The sequence below is a fragment of the Syngnathus scovelli genome, chromosome 1, assembly GCF_024217435.2.
Source record: "Syngnathus scovelli strain Florida chromosome 1, RoL_Ssco_1.2, whole genome shotgun sequence".
In the NCBI taxonomy this organism is placed as follows: domain Eukaryota; kingdom Metazoa; phylum Chordata; class Actinopteri; order Syngnathiformes; family Syngnathidae; genus Syngnathus; species Syngnathus scovelli.
This window is the reverse complement of record NC_090847.1, coordinates 17,833,138-17,846,206: the sequence shown is the minus strand read 5'-3', so window position 1 is coordinate 17,846,206 and position 13,069 is coordinate 17,833,138. Positions and strand designations below refer to the sequence as shown.

Genomic DNA, 13,069 nt, shown 5'->3' with positions numbered 1-13,069 from the left:
CAGTCCTCAAAGACCGGCTTTGTTCATAGACAATAATGAATTCATACAGTTCCCTTTTCCTAACGAATTTGCATACAATAGTTTAGTTATCTGTAGCACTGTGGCCTGACTTTCATTTGAATCTTGGGTTCACATTTCGACTCAGGCCCTTCTTGTATGTTTCCGTTGTGCTTGCCTGTTATTTTTTTGTTTTGTGTATTCCTGTTTCCTCCTACACGAAAACACAAAATTTCCTGCAAGTATAAATGTGCATGTGAATGGTTGTTTGGTTTGCTAGTGATCTTAACTTTCTATTTATTAATTTTAATTATTTTTATTTACCTACCATTTATTTTGTTCACTACTATTTAGACAATTTTACCAACATTTAGTGGCTATTATTAATTTTGGGAGAATAGGAAATGCTGCATCAATATGTATAACTTTTGAGAACGCTGCGTAACGTACCATCAGATGTTTCGGAGAAAGATAAAAAAGTTGTGAGGCCCAATTTTCATATCATAAATGAAGTTTGATTGTGATTATTTACGTCTGGGAACGATTGTAATTTCAGTATAGAAGAGCTTTTACCCCACACCGCTGCTATGGCAACCGGATCGACATGAAGGTAGTGGAGGCCTGCTCTAATGGCATTGTCCTTGTACTGTATTGATTGACACACAGCCTCATATGCAAGCTTAAATTATTTCTTTTAGTACACACAGAGATGCAAACGCACACAAATTCGTACCCCATAAACCGTGATCAGATTATTATTTCCCTCCACTTGTCATTTGTGCATTGTCCCCAGGAGGCAGGCACAAGTGCCATACTGAATCACTGGGGGAACCTAATTGTAGCATGTGCAAATACGAGTTTCAGGTTCACATGCACAGTACATCATATTCCCATACATTAGATCAAAAAGAACATACTGTAATTTATGCATGACCCAGTTTCACCAAGATGCATTGCTCTCTGTTCATCTTGTTTTATGTCTCTCTAGCTTCTCTAATTTGGTCTCTCACTCCTCTCGCTGCCACTGTGCAAGTCTCGCCATTGTAGTCGCTGCTGTCGTGACTGTACTAAATAGAACTTGAGGCAGAGAGGAATAGAGTCTAGATCTGTGTATGTGTGCGTGTGCAGTCGTCATGTCAGCAGAAATAAGCCTCTTTTCGGCAAGATATTTCCAGAGGTGCCGTGGTTGGCTGTGCACAATGTGGCTCAGTGGGTCTGAGTGTTTCTTTTGAAGGGTCACAGGGTTGAGCAGTAATGATCTGTGTAACGCTGTAGTCCAGAGAGTTTTTTTCATAAAAGATGCAATACACGGTAGAATGGTTGAATATACATAATAGATAAATAGACATAAGTTTCCTATTTACATTGGGACTGCGAGAGAAGTATACATTTCTCAATATATTAGATTATTGTAGTTAAAGTGCAACACAGTGAGTTATTGGTTTGAATGTTTGCCTCACAGTTGCTGTTATTTTTTTTAACCTCAAACAACAAAGTACGATTGTTAAGGGAGAAGCAAATTTGCCCTGGCCGTGGATTGGCCTGGCGGCTGTATGATATAATAATGCAAAGAAAGAAACTGCGTATGAAATTAGAAATAGAGTGTCGACACTTTTGAGACTGTTGCTTTCCTTCATTGACTTTACTCATGTATTCACACACGGGTACATTATAATTCATTATACATATGGTTAAATACAGTTGCAAAACAAACTTTACAGGTTGCCAATGTTCTGTGGTTAAATCTCACTCATACCTGAAATATTGCATGTTGGTTTTTAAAGCTTACATGGCATTTTAACGTCTGCAACGTTATGGTGCCTTTCATCTGTGATTCAAGTTCCCAGTGCCGCAAAATAAGTCCCAGCAAAATTAGTGACTGACATTTGGACACATATGTAAACTAGTTGCCGATAATTCGGTCCGGTTTAACCACGTTGTGGCGGACTTTAGGGTCAGTTACACACTGGCATAAGAAAATGCCCCGTTTTCTCTACCTGGCAGTTAAAAAAGGAATCTCGTTTTTCTTCCAGAACTATGGCCTAGAGACAGAAAACCTCCGGACTCTGTCACATAAGTTGAATGCTTCAGCCAAGAACCTTCAGAATTTCATCCTGGGAAGGCGAAGGGGAGGACACTATGATGGAAGAGCTTCCCGAAGGCTACCCAATGATTTCCTCACCTCAGTGGTGGATTTGATTGGTGCGGCAAAAAACCTGCTAGCCTGGCTTGACAGGTAGGAACTACATACACAATTTAGTTTGGACAGTGATTTTATTTTATGTTCATTTTTTTTTTGCCCAGGAAAACAGTGACATTTGTTAAATTAACTCAAATAAGCATACACACATAAGCTAAAACACCTGCGCAACCTATATATAAAAACGAGCTAAATGAGAATTTTTTTTAGCTGCATAAGAAATAATTAGGCATTACAGTGAAATGGTGTTTGGCAGTAACAGAGTCAAAAGGGTCCAATATACACGTACAGTACACACGTACGCACACACACACGCACGCACGCACGCACGCACGCACGCACGCACGCACACACACACACACACACACACACACACACACACACACACACACACACACACACACACACACACAGCATCATTTGTATTGATTCTATCGATACTTGGATTGATCTGCACAGCCCTACTGCAGACCTTAAGAAATTGAGGGAATACGTAAAATGACAAAAATGTGTTTAACTTGTCTAACTGTCTCTACTTCATTCAGAATGTTACACCACACTGTTCTTGTCCTTCGTTTCAGGTCTCCGTTTGCCAGTGTGACAGAGTATTCATTACTGAAGAACAATATTGTGCAGCTCTGCCTCGAATTAACTACCATTGTACAGCAGGTAACACCACCCCCCCCCCCCCCCCCACCACCCACCGCCTCACACATGCGCGCTTAGGGTCAAATTACTGCTACAAATTACTGTTGGCGGGGGCGATCTACGAGAAAAATCTTTATCTATTTACATCTATTTATTTATATATAAAATTACATGAAACACACACTGCAAGTGGCGCACACTGGAGAGGGGACTACATAGTAAATGCCCGGTGTACAATTTGGGGTATCAGCGTCTTGCTCAAGAACACCACAGCAGTTTTGCCCAGGCCACTTAACGGTCTTCTTGTACCGAAACAGCAATTCTCAAAGTGTGGGCTCCTACTGAATTCAGTGTTCAGGTGCATGATGTTACAGTGAATGCATTTTTTTTCACTCTACTACAGAACATTTTTTATTTGCAGTTCAGTTGTATTTAATGTTGTTTTTAAATATATTTGTGTACAATTTGTATTTACCTTATGTGCAATCCTTTTTAAATCAGATCACTATTTATGTATTTCTTTTAATTCTATTTTTAAGCGCAAAGATAATGTTTTGATTACTAATACTGTTGCTACAACATTGTACTGATCAGCCAGCACAGGTACGCGCATAAATTTCCCAAATTTAGCTAACTAAATCTTTTTTTTTCTTTTTGCCATCGAAAGCAGTGTTTCTCAACCAGTGTCAATCATGAGAATTGAACGGAATTGGCCCTTGAATTTATATTGAACTAATAGAAAATGTATCTTTCTTTATCTACCTATGCCACTGACATGTATAGAGAAAAAACAAATACCATAACTATTGGATGGCACAAAGTGTCTAATTGACAGGAGTGTCCACTTTTTGTGACATTCTTCTATGGTGGTATGCTATGAGATTTTTCTTTAACGTAAAATATGTGCCTTGCTTGGCTCAATAGAGCTTGGGATTCATTTCCCTCCAAAAATGGCCTAACAAAACTCAACACCAATTGACCTAGCTCAGGTATACACTCGATCCCGTTTTTGTAGATTTGACTATGAGTGGAACATCTGCTTAGGGATGTTTGCAGCTGATGGGATAAGAGTGCTCTATCACAACTGCTCCCAACAGTTTCATTGATTGACTGTCAACCACAATCCTCAGCTTCACTTAAATGCCTTTATGGGCAACGAACAACTCGTTTCTCATACTTTCATTTCCTGTCCTCCCTCTGCTCTCTGTAGTGCCTCCATGTAGATTACCTACATTTATACTTTTGCCCCTTTTCTGTGAGTGATTGCTACTGGAGCAATCGTATTGACCGTAACTGCTCTCGACCGTTTCCATGGTCTGTATTTACTTTAAGATCCAGTTTGGAGTCAGTGCCCACAGTTAGTCCTGGAGCCTTACAGATAACACCCAAACGGTCTAACAAGGGCCAGAGTAGGGAAACACCACAATGGTCCAAATGGACTCATGGTTGCCAGAATGCAGCAAGACACACAATGAGGGTAAAACAGCCTGTACTAATGGATCAAGCAGATGTATTGTCTATTACTGTGTACATCTGGTGGGCTCAGTTGGCTGCTTTCCAATAAATAGATTACCAAGTCACAATCGTTAAATAACAATCTGTCAGGTTCACATGTCGATAGGTTTCTAAAATCTCAGTAAACTGCTCCCTGTTTTATTAACTCATATGCATAATCATTGCTTCTTATTAATAGAAATGCTGACTTTTAGTGAAAAAACATCGTCCTACCAATCGGCCCTCTCAATACTCCCAAATGTATTTTTTACAATAGGACACTCTCAGAGCAGAAGTTGACACCAATATTTTTTCTGCTCTTTTCACAGGACTGCACTGTGTATGAGACAGAGAATAAGATTCTTCATGTGGTAAGTTTCTTCTCCATCTGTATATGGAAATCTGATCATTTGAAGTGTGAGCCCTCTAAGCAAATACATACCGTAATTTCCGGACTATAAGCCGCAACGTTTTTCCAAAATTTTGAACCCTGCGATTTATAGTCAGGTGCGGCTTGTATAAGATTTTTTTCGTGATTTTTGTGATGACTTGATCACTTTTATGCACTCGTAAAAAGGCTGTGGACCACTGTTGTGCGGTATCTTGAAGAAAAAAACAACAACAAAAATACTATTTTGAAACACTACTATTATTCTGGCTGTGTTGCTTGTGACTATCATGAGCTTTAGTAGGAATGCACGCTAGGTGACCTGTGTCAAAGGGCTCTCAACCCTTTCTCTTAGTCTGCCATGTGACTCAGAGATTACACAAAGCAGTGGCGCTGTTTGGACCATCTGCATTGTATTAAAACCCAATCAATCAGCATTTAAATTCAATTCTTCTGACATTTTGCTCACCAAAAACAAGTTGTAATGAATGTGAACTTTTAATGCATTTTATTCAGAAGGTTACTGAGGCTTAAATGGCGGCGCGGCGTATTTATGGATTTTTACGGCTTTCTGTGTACTGTCTTTCTTTGTAAAAAACTCATGTGCACGTGCGGCTTATAGTCCGGTGTGGCTTATGTAAGAAAAAAACTAAAATATCCCTGAATTTTAGCTGGTGCGGCTTATAGTCCGGTGCGGCTTATAGTCCGGAAATTACGGTAAATATAAAATCAGCTACGCTTGCATTGAATATAGCACGATGAACTTGTTAATGATGCAAATATACAAACTCAGTAAACACATTATTCATACAGTACTTGCAAACTTTGGGGTCTTCTTCATTGGTCCCTATTTCAGGTAGTTTAAAGAAGGCAGCCGTAATATTAGAAACAGGTGCATGCATTGCAGTTCAAAACTCCTGTATACTGACCTACTGTAATAATAATCATACAAAACTTGTTCTCTTTATAAGGGCAGGTATTTTTGGGGAAACTCTTATTTTGGATAATGTTACGCACTGTACTGTTGTGTTTGATGAATGTATGTATGTCTGTAGGCACGTGTGTGTTGTGTTGTGTTGTCTGATGTGGGCTGGCAGTTGGATTTGGACACTCTCTAATATCATTCAGGGTCAGCTTGAGGAAACCAAGTAAAAGGCTGTCAATTATGGATAGACTTATCCTTAAAAATGTGATTATTAAATTATATTGTGCGGCGCGGTTGCCCACTGGTTAGCACCACCACATCACAGTTAAGAGGTTGTGGATTCGATTACACCTCCGGCCTTCCCTGTGTGGAGCTTGCATGTTCTCCCCTGTGCCTGCATGGGTTTTCTCTGGGAATTCCGGTTTCCTCCCACATTCTCAAAACATGCGCGGTAGGCCAATTGAGCACTCCAAATTGCCCGTAGGTGTGAGCGCGGATGGTTGTTCATCTCTGTGTGCTCTGCGATTGGCTGGCAACTAGTTCAGGGTGTTCCCAGCCTACTGCCCGATAACGGATGGGATAATTTAATTGTAATTTATTGTAACTCTTTTGTAACAAAGTTGTAACAGAGATGTTAGAGACACACACACACGCACAGGCGCACACACACACACACACACACACACACACACACAACCACATGCACGCACACACACACACACACGCACACACACACGCACACCCACTTGTGTCAGACTAAAGGCTACATGTGACTCTCGGTTGTGTGTGGGAGGTTTTATGTGTGAATTTGGAGCAAGCATGAAAATATTAGAAGGAGGTGTTTTTAGACGCTGTTTGTTTGCTTGCTGATACTTCTTACTAGTAATTAAATAAAGTGGACCATGGGGTGAAGTGACACATTCCACTAAGCTGGTCACATGACGTAAACCTGTAAAGAAACAAACACACACGGGATAGAAATACTAAATAGGAATAGAAATCAATCAAGATTACGATTACAAATATAGAGCTCCTGGTGCCACTATTGTCCATTCAATACTTTCCATTTAGGCAGTATTTAAAATAGAGGCATACTAATAGAGTTTTGGAACAAAGTTCTATGTTGACCATTTTAACAGTGTCACATGTGACCTCACTGTAAAAGAACAAAAACAACAAAGTTAGCAACCCAAGATAATAGGCCATTTCACAACATTCAAATTATCAAACTGTTTTTCTAATCATGACAATGAGCAAATTATTCTTAAAGTGCCTTCAATCACAAGATGGCATTCCAACTGAGCAGCTTTCCATGATGTGCAATGCGTTATATCTGATATCACAATTTCTCAAAAATGTTTCCAAGACCTTGATGAATAGAGTCAAGGCATTTGTGAAGGCATCCCTGATCTTATGTTAACTATATGAAAAATAGTAACAAATTTAAAAAAAACTTAGTCAAATACTCATTCCCAAAGTACAGACAGCTCAACTCTGTTGATAATGTACTTTTCAACATAAAATCACATTCACTTAGTCAGACCAAATGCAATATTTCCTTCAAAATCAAATCAGCTGAGCAAAAAAAGATAATGTTTTCTCTGGAATATTTTCTCCAGTAAAGGTTTATAGAAGAAGCTGAGCAAAATATCTTACAAATCCTAAATGTTAAATATGCAAGTGCTGTGGAACTTAAAGGTCAAATTCAAAACATTTTCCCCTTAAAGGATATTGAATTCAACCATTTCAGTGTCAAACTGTTATCAGCATAACTTCATAATTAATTTACAGGCAATGTCTTAGCAGCAATTCAAGATTCTCAGTTCTTGGTGTGACTTTTGGCTTGTATTCCCATTTGGGGTCAAAATAGAGTAAGTGATTGGTCTTACTCTTTTTGACACAATCAGCCCATTTTTGTTTTATCCTGTGGCTGGCTATTGGGTCACTGACTCGGGAAATGAACCATGCAGAATCACAGCAGTAACATGTAACATACTATCAATGCATTTTAGCCTTCTCGCTGGTCTTAAAACGAAATAAGAATCAATTAACAAGTACACAATCTTTCAACTCTCATCTGTATTGATGAATGAGGATGTTTAGCAAAGATTGCTGCATTTTTGCCATATTTTACAAAAACTCACACAGTGTGCGTGTGTGCGTGTGTGCGTGTGTGTGTGTTTGTGTGTGCAGTTGTGTGCCCGGACCTCATTGTCTTTTCAGCCTATTTGCTGCTCCTTTTGTTCACTTGCCCTTGTGAGTAGTGACGTGCAACTCGTGGTCAACATTGCATACTCAGTAACACTTCACCTGGATATGCTGGATGTCTCCCAGCTTTTGAATTTGAGTCTGAAAATGTCATGTAATTTCCATTTTTATATAACATTTGTACAATATTTGTTGATGTCCAAATTGATCAACCGTATTTTGAGTTTTTAGTGTCAAAACAATCAAATCTTCAATGTAAAGTGTATGAGCTACAAATGGAGGTGATTCAGTATGCGATAGTGAGCTTCCGGCATGTGATTCACTCTGGTCAGCTCTAGTGTCGTGGGACTTGTACGTTTGTCAGCTTCTGCTCAATAATGCAAAACACCCTGCTACTTTGCTCTAGACTACAGCCTGCAGCAATCAGATGGACAAAGATATTGTGTGTGCATGGGGGTGGGGTGGGTTGGGGGGGGGGGGGGGGGCATGTGTGTGTCTATGTTTTTGTGTGTGAGCGAGAGCGTAGTGCACGGGTCTGTGTGCCTGATGGAGCGTGAAGTGTGTATAAGTGTATGTGTTTTTATGTGCGTTCATGCATAAGGATGAGCACTATTACATAACGCTGTCCTAGTTGTGTGTTTCCCCCCTCTAACTCCCCTTCATTTTCTGCACTGGACCTGCACTTCTTACCTATTGTCCTCCCTACTTCTCTCCTCTAGCTCTCCCAATCCTTTTTTTGTTCATAAATTGTTGCAGCAAAGCAAATACTAGTCCTGCATACACTGGTGGCGCTGTATGTTTGATGCAAGTAGGAAAGGGGGGAGGAGAATGAGAGGAGGAGGTTTGAAGCATGAAGCCAGATTCTAATCCATTTGGCAGTGTACTATGTCTGGCTTTCTGTTTGACTGCTCTTAAATCTCACGCCAGCCAACTACATAAGTGAATTTCTCCCTAATCTGTGCTCGGATTGTCCGGAGGCATGTCAGATCAAGACTGGGTGTGTCAGTGGAAGAGAAGTAGCATCTCTACTCTGGTGACTTGCCTTTTTGTGTCTTGTTCCGTGTTAATCCCAGGTCAGAAACTGTTAGTCCGATGATCAGACAGGAGGACAAGTAGAGCCGTGACCTCATTGCAGCTGGGAGATGGAGGCTATTTTTGGCTCTATAATGATAAATTTGTGTTCTTACACTTTTTTGCTTTATTTCCAAATTGAGATTTAAAGTTCCCTCTGAACATTCATACCTCAGATAGTTTAGAGAAAACTTTCAGAACATTTTACAAATAACCCATGCAAAATAGGGTGCGACTCACTCGGATATAGCCAAAGTTAGCCAGAGCATGACAATAAATTGTCTCCACCTTTTTATTTATATTACACGGAACGATTCAGATTATCAGATATCAAACGTGTATGAGTGGTTGAGTGCCTGTGCATGTGTGTGTGTTTGTGTGTGCGGGTGCGTGCATGTGTTTAAAACCGTCTCTCTTCCTTTCCAGACCTATAATCCTGTAATTGCCCATTAAAATTGAGATCAGATTATTTTATGGACGATTTATCAGTGTGTGTACCATAAGGCGTCATGCCACACCATTTGATATGAATAACAGTAATATTGTGAGTTTTTTTTCTCTCAGTTGGTTCCTGGAATGTGTGTTTGTATGAGTGCAATTTTGTAACTAAGCTTATAAGGAATGATAACCGCATGTGTAAAGCCATTGCAGTCAATGATCCAATATTAGAAGGCAGAAATGCTGCTGATAATTTCACTAGCGATGCATGACCTAACACACTAATAAATGGAGAAAAAAAAACAGTCACTGTTTGTTTGAAACACGGGCAAGGTAAAGCCGCACGTTTTTTTTTTTTATACACATAATGGGCTCATTATATGAATTTACAGGCTCCTCAAAAAATGGTAGTATTTACTCCTTGATTGTCTCTTTATAATTTGTTTTTTTCTTTTATGTGATTTTTTTCACTTGTGATTCATTAGACTTGTATCTGTGTCAATAAACACCTAAATTAAAGTGAAATAGCTGACCAATTGCTGGTCAAAGGTGAGTAAGCGAGAGTAAATTTTTTTGAGGTATACACTGTGGTCACTGTGTTTAAGAATGTATTGTTGGGGTGGATTTTTTTTTTCATGTAAACCATCAGCCTGGAAATAATTATAATCAGTATTAATTTGATTGCATAGCAGAAATTTTCATTAGTGAAATTTGGGTCGGCTGGTACAAATGATGTGTTACTCAGCGTGTGACAAGAATCATTCTGTTATGCCTGTGGACAGACAAGAAGTACTTTATGTCAAAGTGGTGAAAGCGGCGGTGATGTGCAACAATCTTAACAATTGAGTTTGCTTTCACGTGTTCCAGCAAGGTCACAATTGTATCCATCTTAGATATGAAGCAATCTCAATAACTTCAACACTCTGTCATTCTCTCCTCCCTCTCTCCCGTGACCTCCAGTGTAAGACTTTAGCGGGGATATGCGACCACATCATCTCTCTGTCATCGGACTCTCTGGTCTCTCAGTCAGCCCATCTGGAGGTTGTCCACCTGACAAGCATCATGCCCAGTGAAGGCTTGGTAAAGGCAAAACACACACACACACACACACGGATGATTATGGTTGATGAACTTGCACAGAACCCTGGCTTCGAGCCCATCAAGAACACGTCTATCCATCGTCATTGACATTTCACCTCACATTTGTTCTTTCATGATAATTGTAAACGTGCAGCCGCTAAGTGGATACCAACCATATTTCCATTTATTTTCACATCCAGTAGGTGTATATTGGCTCATGTAAAAACGTGTACATTTCAGATATAAATACGGTATGAATATTCTTCAACAGTCAACATCTTCCAAAAGTCTGATAACAGTTTTATTATTAAAGGTGATTGTTGAGTTGAACAACAGTATCTTAACTGCTTGACTTCCCCTTTAAAAGAGTATGCCTGGTGTGGGATAAATTTAGATAATCAGAATCCATGTATTTGTGGTTTATGATGCTCTCACGGGCTCTCTTTTTGAAATGACAATAAAGACCACATGGTAGATGGGAAACTCTGTAGATAATGTAGTCAGGCCTCAGAAAACAAGGCAGATAAACAGCTCGATCTTTTTCAGTATTATTTGTATGCCATGTCAGAATTGTAAAAAAGAGAGAATGTTGCATTTTGTCTACTCTGACAAAGCTTCCAACAACTTAGGTGCTTCCACCGCCCCTGAGAGTCGAATACCCTTTTTTTTCAATCGAAACAATTGTAAATGGCAGCATGTAGTCCTAATGAAGCACCGATTAGCACTGAAGGAAGCAAATGAAACTACTCGACTACTGAGTAGCGAGCTGAACACAGTGGTATAAATATTGACAGTGCAACCGGTGCAGCACACCGGGGCCCAAATGGTGTTAGGGGCCGATGGAAAACAACTGTTCAGAATTCCCACATACTTGATTTTTTTTTTTTTTTTCTTCATTGAATAGCTCAGGACAAATCAGTCACACTGAGTTGCTGGTATGGGAGGACGAAATGATAATTTGTCCAATCACGTTTGTCGAAGAAAGGACAAGAAGAAGCAAGAAGAGGTTAACGCTAAAATGGCTTAGGTCTGCTTGTTTTAACTAATCAAAGTCAGGGGAAAAGGATGTCCTGCTGGTGTCGAGCGATAACTTAAGTAACTCCGTCACTGAAGCGCCATTGAGCCGACTGCCGCGTTCTGCTTCTTCGGGCGGTCAAAAGACTTCCCCGCCACCACAGTCTCAAAGGATGAATTCGACCAATTCGACTGTGCCCACCTGCGGACCTTTTTTTAAAGACTATTCTGTCCAGACAGTGAGGGCTCTATGATGTCAATGTAAAATGTTTGTGTACTGTGGGCCATTCCCCAGAGCCAAAAAACAAGAAAAGAGACTCGTAAATTACTTTGCTGAGCACAAAACCCGTGAGATGTGTGATTACAGCTTCCACCAGAATATTTTTGGGTGATATTCAATAAAAATATCACAGTATTAAAATTATAGGCCCTGCAAAATATGTGGTGACAAGAGGAGTTCGCTTGATTGGCGTTCGCTTGAATTTAGAACAAGCGGTATGGATGTATACGAGAGCCATATATTTATTTATTTATTTATTTATTTATTTATTTATTTATTCTTTTTCTTTCTTTCTTTCTTTCTTTCTTTCTTTCTTTCTTTCTTTCTTTCTTTCTTTCTTTCTTTCTTTCTTTCTTTCTTTCTTTCTTTCTTTCTTTCTTTCTTTCTTTCTTTCTTTCTTTCTTTCTTTCTTTCTTTCTTTCTTTTCTTTCTTTCTTTCTTTCTTTCTTTCTTTCTTTCTTTCTTTCTTTCTTTCTTTCTTTTTGGGAACTGAGGATACTAATTGGTGAAACATTTTCAGTGGAAAACCTTACCATTCTTGTTTGATATATAAATTGAGTAAGCTGACCGCTCTGTGTCTCAGTTTTCATATTTTGTATTTCATAATATGCCACACATTTTCAATGGGAAACATATCTGGACTGCTGGCATGCCAGTCCAATATTTCACCCTGTTGTAACACGTGCAGATTATGGTTTAGCATCGTCACCATTCAAATAGACATCGCGTGGATGGCAGCATATATTGCTCCAAAACCTGTGTGTGTCTTTAAGCTTCAATGGTGCTTTTACAGATGTGCAAGTCTCCCATGCCTTGGACACTAACACACCATCCCATCACAATTGCTGGCTTCGGATTCATCATAATCCGGCTGGTTCTTTTCTGTTTTGGCCTGGAGAACACAACACCCACGATTTTCCTAAACAGCATTCTGTTCTTATTTACATTTTCTAAAAGGTCTCAACTTTGTTGAAATTAAATTTTGTAGACTTGATATACGGAACAGAACCTTTGGAAGGACAACTCAGCAAAGACAGTTTGTTCACTATTGGCTCAGGGAAAAATACTTTTTAATGGCTGTAATTTATTACTTTGAAGGCTTGTTGGACAGATATTTATAGTCGAGGCAGTGAAGCAGTCCTTCAAGAAAAATGGTAATGAGTCAGAAGGACTTATATTATTGGCATTGGGAGTGGGTCAAACTTTGAGATTTGAATGTTTCTCTTTTCTTTTCAAGCAAGTCCTAGATCAATGGATGACAATTTAAAGGAGGTCCCAAAATAGGTGACAGGAAGCGTGAAACAAATGCAAATCAAATCCAGTTGG

General features: G+C 39.4%; 1 protein-coding gene across 4 annotated transcripts in view; it reads left to right on the top strand.

The window, feature by feature from the left end:
• The window catches only part of si:ch211-26b3.4 (connector enhancer of kinase suppressor of ras 2), a 50,781-nt gene that overhangs the window by 14,680 nt on the left and 23,032 nt on the right, over positions 1–13,069 (top strand). For 3 of the 4 annotated variants that reach the window (XM_049761965.2, XM_049761970.2, XM_049761987.2), the window contains exons 3-6: positions 2,031–2,233; positions 2,779–2,866; positions 4,669–4,710; positions 10,330–10,449. In XM_049761965.2, the coding sequence (XP_049617922.1) occupies positions 2,031–2,233; positions 2,779–2,866; positions 4,669–4,710; positions 10,330–10,449 (453 nt within the window). Of the gene's footprint in view, positions 1–2,030; positions 2,234–2,778; positions 2,867–4,668; positions 4,711–8,405; positions 8,894–10,329; positions 10,450–13,069 lie in introns of those variants that run through there. The other variant, XM_049761991.2, reaches the window with a different exon arrangement.